Source organism: Rhynchophorus ferrugineus, unplaced genomic scaffold (assembly GCF_030347505.1).
Source record: "Rhynchophorus ferrugineus isolate W39M unplaced genomic scaffold, kcgeb_rfMv2 rfM10, whole genome shotgun sequence".
Lineage (NCBI taxonomy): Eukaryota > Metazoa > Arthropoda > Insecta > Coleoptera > Curculionidae > Rhynchophorus > Rhynchophorus ferrugineus.
The window spans coordinates 26,289,466-26,295,793 of record NW_027472589.1 but is presented as its reverse complement, the minus strand read 5'-3'; the positions used below and the strand labels follow the sequence as shown (position 1 = coordinate 26,295,793).

Here is a 6,328-nt window from a genome sequence, read left to right as displayed (position 1 = left end):
TCTTCTATTCTACGGTGTCCAAAATGGCTCTAAACACTTAAAACAAAACCACTTCCTATAACTTTCAATAACAATTTAAACGAATTAATCACATACTTTTGTAATGGCGGTTTTAACCATTTTAAATTAGCCATTCACACGTTGCAGTGATCGCAGCGCTACCGGTGATTGGACCTGACAAAACATTTCCCCAAGGCATATACGGTCCCATTTATTTTTATCTATTATTCATCAATTTATTCGATAATCCAAACCAATCAGCAAATATAAAAATATGATATTAATAATGATTTTCAGGTTTTTTATTCGAACTTTAGAGATCTACTGTCGACTAGGCTTGTTAAAAAATTATTGATATATTTTTTTTTCTTTTTTTTTATAATATATTTTAAAGTCTCCTTTTACCAACTATTAGTTTATCTGGACTGGACCTACAGTTACGTGAGCTCCGAACCACGGCCCTCAACAGTCCGGTCTTACCTAGCCTGGTTACTGGCGTGACTAGGATCATTTTCCTTGTCGGATTTTACACTCTTACCTAGAACATTCACAAATATTAAACAATTACAAACATAAATTTACGACCATGCCCCAGCAGGATTCGAACCCGCGGCTATCGCAACAGTAGGAGGTAGTTTTAGATAGGTATTAAGCTAAATGGTGTGTATATAGTAGAATATAAAATACGTGTACTAGATAGGTTAAATAAGGTTTTCCTTTATTTTTATTTAATTTTTATTTAAAACTTCTTTATGTGTTACAAATCTAAGTTTGATTATTTTTTAATGTTTAGGGAGTTTAATTCCTTTAAAAAATACTTATATACTATATATATATATATATATATATATATATATATATATATATTATTTTAAAAATAGTCTTGTGGAGTGACTAACTTTTTGTTGAACAGAACATCGTAGATAGTGTCCACCCAACGTTTAGCTAAAACTGATTGGACTGACTGGCCCATTATTGTATATGTCCTTTTATCCGTGTTCTTATCTTCCTCCTAGTTTCTCATTTTAACACTTTCCCACACTCACATAGCATCTTGTATACCAGCTCTCTTTAACTTATCGTTTTAGCTTTTGGGTTAGAGAGTGTTGGTAGATATGTCGGGTCATTTGAATATAATTTTGACGTTAAGTTTCTTTAGTACCCTTACAATGCAGTTTGTTGTTTCTTAGAGAAACAGGAGGATCGCTAGAGATACGTTTACGGACTCTTTTATTTTCTAAGGCTGTTCTATATTTATTTATAGTCAGATTCAACAGAATCAGTTTATAAAGAACAAAGACCTTAAAAATAGAATAGCAATATTTGAAGCTGTGGTTACCAAAGGTGGACTGAAGGTGCTTAAGTCCCCTAGCAATAAACTGGAAATCATAATTCGTATATTCCTGACACAAGAAGTGTTTTCAGTGTTTTCCAAAGGCGAGCATAATTTGGCAATGAATGGCAAAGAATTCGTGGTCGCGACTAAGTATTCTCGCAAATTTTAATTTCACGATTATTGGATGCAAAGTTAGAGCTACATTCAGATATCTCGATGGAGTACGAAACCATTTCCGCAAAAAAACATGGATTAAGATCATAGAGATTTGAAGAATATGAGGATAACAGTATCTGAACCCAGAACGACTGCGGCTTATCTAGACGCTGCAGCATATATGATTAAGCCAGCTAAAGATTAATGACAATACTGACTTATTTTAGAGAAACGACGGCTGAATAATATAAAATGGTGTGTATATTGAAGAATTGAGTAACGAGGAACTAATACAATTTTATTAATATGTGATAGACAACAATAAACACCATTTTCATAAATTATAAATAAAATTTTACAATTATTAACTACAATATGGTAAGTACTATCGATTTTAGTCATCAGAATCACTATAGACATCGCCCAGAGCATAAGGGTATGTTGAACTTGTGTTTAAATAAAATACCCCAGTGGATCTGGAAATGTTAACATGAATTATTTAATACTATTACTTAAAATAACTACTTACGATGTATTGTAGATTAGACCTCCCATTTTTAGCACAGTATTGTCAGCACATTCACCACCCAAGTAATCTGAGTAACTATCACATTCCACACCGTAAAAATTATCGTTATTAATGGATTCTGCCATGAGGATGAATGATCTGTTATGGGAACACATGATCAACTCTAATGCATCATCACAGCCAGGTTGCACAGATCCATCATTGACCCAGAAGTCATCATCGGCCAAATTATAATCCACCCCAAACATTTTGGCATTGGTGTGAATAGCTTGCACGTATTGGGCATCGGTGGCATTCAAACGAGAGCCGGGAAGGGCTTCAAGGAAAAGTGGTCCAGCGGGGTCGAGACCTATGATGACGCCCACGCTTTTACCAGCAAATCCTGATACATGCGATCCTAGACTGTGACCCATTATTATTACTGAGTCGGGAGAATAATTATAAGTGTCTTGCATGCCTTGGATGAATTTACCAACAGTACTGCCAACACTCGAAAGCTGAGCGACAGATGTTGCGTATCCCAAATAAGAATAAGTTGCCCAATCCACAGCAATGACGTTTATTTCTCCATGCTCTACTAGAGCATCAATCAGCGTTATTAGATCAGTGTGTGAGTTAATCCAACCATGAATAACGAAGGCTGTGTTCCAGGATGTGTTAAATTCGCTTATGGAGCTTAATAGACTGGCTTCATTATAGTACACCTTGGTCGTACTGGAATTTGTATATACATAAAATTCTATGGCACCATCATTGTATAAACTCAATCTGGTGGATACTTTAGGTTGCGAGTATTGGTTTGCTTTGAGTAAATCTTCGATACTACTCAGACTATCCCGAGCTAATCCTTAAAAAAAAGATTTAACATAAATATAAAGTGATAGTTTGGGGAAATCGAACATAGAACAGAACAACAGAAATATAAAGTTTGAAAGATGCTTGCAATTTGTTGATCAATCTACATTTTATCGTCATTAGGTGCTTGCATATATTTTGATCATCAATATAAAAACTTTAGCATAATCTGACCTAACCATTAAATTAGTCGGTTTTCACATATCTACATAATATTAGTGTTATATATAATATTATTGACTTATTTAGTGTATACTTCAGTTTATTAAACATATTCAACAACTTGTGGTGTTACTGCTGCATTATATAGTCAAATTACTCCTATTTTTCGATTTTATTTTCAACTTTTTAAGAGAGGAAATATTGATGTCAAAGAAAGATCTGGTTGACCGAAAAAGTCGAACACAAAGCAATTACAATGTTTATTGGATGAAAACACACCCCAAAGTGTCTAATCCTTTAAAATAAAAATATTATCAATGTTATTGTACACGGAGGTTATGGAGATTTTGTTTTTAATAAGACCCATTAAGTTCATACTTTTTTTATTAGATGCTTTATATATATTCCTCCTTCTTCGCTTTATATATATATATATATATATATATATATATATATATATATATATATATATATATATATATATATATATATATATATATATATATATATATATATATATATATATATATATAAGTTGTCGGTTTCGAACGAAGAACAGTCTGGAGGACCAAATAAGTTGGAGTATAATGAATTGCAAGTTTTTTCATCATGGTGGTTTTATTGGTTTCCAGACAAAAAAAGAAGTGTTTTCAACTTATCATGGTGGATTACTGTATTTTGTGTATTTTATCTTATCAAATAAATCATCATTCAAGTCATACGTATGAAAGTAAACGCATTCCTCTAAAGCTACTAACGCTATTTCAATAGATAAATATATAGAGATAGATAAAAATTAACATAGAAATGTGCTAATTCCTCTGATAAATTATATAAATATGAGATAGAAAACGCATAAAATGTTATCCAAAGAGACGTAATTAACTTAATGTATTTCGACCACTGCTCGATCATTTGTTGTCATTATGCAACCCTCGATGCTGGAAAATTATAAATTTTTCCAATTATACCCAATACCAATGTCTCTACAACATTTTCAAACAAAACTTTAATATTAATGTTAATTAATTAATTTTAATCCTAATTACTTGTAATATTTTATTCAGGGTTATTTTTATCTAAACTAATGTCTTCATGATACAAATGATTAAATTTAGTTAATATTTTGTACAGTAAATTTTTATTATTTTTTTTAAATAATGAGTAATACTAAGATATTATGCGATTAATGTTTTTGTGATGATATCAGTAAGAGAACATTACTAGTAAGAATTATTTGAATCAATTTCTATAGAATGTACTTACTACTTTGCTCCAAATCAGATCTGCAGAGCGTAATAAGCGAAAGGATACCAATTGCTGTGTAGATGTTCATCTTTTTTCCTGAATTAGATGAAACTGTCTGAAACAATAATTCTTCCTTTCACTTTTATACTTCCATTTGGTTAATAGAGCCGCGGATATGTTTATCAGATAACGTCATATTATTTAATTGTTTGACAATCCTGCAGATCAACAATCATATTAAACTTTATTTGTTAACAGAGTACAAATATTGTATTTGTTAAAAAATAATGATAACACCAGAACCGGACGAAAATTAAAATTGATGTAGGAACTTCTTATAAAGTTATTTGTATTATAATTTTCCCAAAAGCAATATCGAATGAGATTTTTAAAATGTTTCAGCCTTCATTAGATATGAGCAAATATGATTGAGGAGAAAAATCACGATGATCTAATTATTATCTAATGTTTTGTCTTTGATATAATTTGGGGATAAAATAGATTCGGGTTTTTAATTTTTTTTTAAATGAATCGGTTCATATACATGTTTAAAACTATTCAAATGATATATATGCCATACTGCGATCGATGATTTTTCCTATATTTCTGCTTTAACCATAATAGGCTAGATGACTATTTTAAAATAAAACCCCTTTATGACAATTTTATGTATTTACTTTTCTCGGAATAAAAGTTATTTCTGCAAAAATATGGATGTGAAGGAAAAATTGACGTTTGAAATAGTGTAATGTTAATTGCACCCTAAAACGCTTGAACTCTGCGCGTGATGTAAATGTTTTGGTCGCACTGTGGAGTCCTTATTATTATACTATTAATTTTGTGTTCTAATTAGATATTCTAATATAATGGGTTAATTGAAAAGTCTATGACCTGACACATAGATGGCGCCACCGGAATTAAATCCATGTTTTTAGATGGCCATAACCCTCAAAAGATCCGTGCATAAATTTGACAGCTGTCGGATCACTAGTTTGTGAATTATAGCATTTTGAGTGAAGCAACTTTTGTTATTGTGAAAAAAATTGATAAAAAGGAATTTCGCGTGTGGATAAAATATAGCTTTTTAAAAGAAAAAAATACAGTTGAAGCAAAAACTCCGGATACTGCCCCAGGAAAATAAACCATCAAGCTGTATGCTGAGTTTAGACGTGGTGAAATGAGCACCGAAGACGGTGAACGCAGTGGACGCCTGAAAGAGGTTGTTAACGACGAAAACATTTAAAAAATCCACAAAATGATTTTGAATGACCGTAAATTGAAATTGAATGAAATTTCAGACACTCTAAAGGTATCAACTGAATGGGCACATCATATTATTCACGAATATTTAGGTATGAGAAAGCTCTGTGGAAAGTGGGTGCCGTGCGAGCTCATTTTTGACCAATAACAACGACGAGTTGATTATTTGGAGTAGTGTTTGAAGATGATAAAGTGTTATAAACCCGAGTTTTTGCATCGATATGTGACAATGGATGAATCGACTGTTATCCGAGTGGACTGCACTTGAAAAAGGAAGGACCATCAACAGCGACTACTTTATAGCGTTATTGGACCGCATGAAGGACGAAATCGCCGGAAAACGGCCGCATTTGAAGAAAAAGAAAGTGCCGCTTCATCAAGACAATACACCGTGTCACAAATCAAAACAATATCAATAATGAATCCATCCACCGTAATTTATTCGCAAAACTAATAGCATTTTAATGTAAGTATTTATTATTCTAAGTACATTTAATTATATCTAAAGTAGAAATAAAACTATATCAGGATAAATAACACTGTTGAGTAAATAACATTGTTGTTCGTCCATAATAATTTTGTTCTTTTTTCAATTACCAAATAATATGGAAAATTATACTTAATATAATGTGATGGGTTTAGTCGTACAAGTGTGTATAGACAAAAATAAAGGGATTCTAACTGAACTCACTGATATACTGATCACTGCTGAACGATCAAATAATCTTAAAATGCAAAGAAAACTATTAATTAAATTGAATGAATTTTATTGAATTTTATAT

General features: G+C 31.6%; 1 protein-coding gene across 1 annotated transcript; it reads right to left on the bottom strand.

The window, feature by feature from the left end:
* Nucleotides 1-1,769: 1,769 nt before the first annotated feature.
* On the bottom strand, nt 1,770-4,405 carry LOC143203670 (phospholipase A1). Its single transcript, XM_076415924.1, has 3 exons — nt 4,305-4,405; nt 2,022-2,868; nt 1,770-1,968 (listed from the first exon to the last, which is right to left on the bottom strand). Exons 1-3 carry the CDS (start codon nt 4,372-4,374, stop codon nt 1,887-1,889), a joined length of 999 nt encoding a protein of 332 aa, XP_076272039.1. The 5' UTR covers nt 4,375-4,405; the 3' UTR covers nt 1,770-1,886.
* Between the last annotated feature and the right edge of the window lie 1,923 nt (nt 4,406-6,328).

Coding starts and splice junctions, on each gene's coding strand:
- LOC143203670 (XM_076415924.1), bottom strand. CDS start 4,374: ATGAACATCTACACAGCAATTGGTATCCTTTCGCTTATTACGCTCTGC. Junction 2,869..4,304: donor ATCTGATTTGGAGCAAAGTA/GTAAGTACATTC, acceptor CTTTTTTTTAAG/GATTAGCTCGGGATAGTCTG. Junction 1,969..2,021: donor GGTCTAATCTACAATACATC/GTAAGTAGTTAT, acceptor TAACATTTCCAG/ATCCACTGGGGTATTTTATT.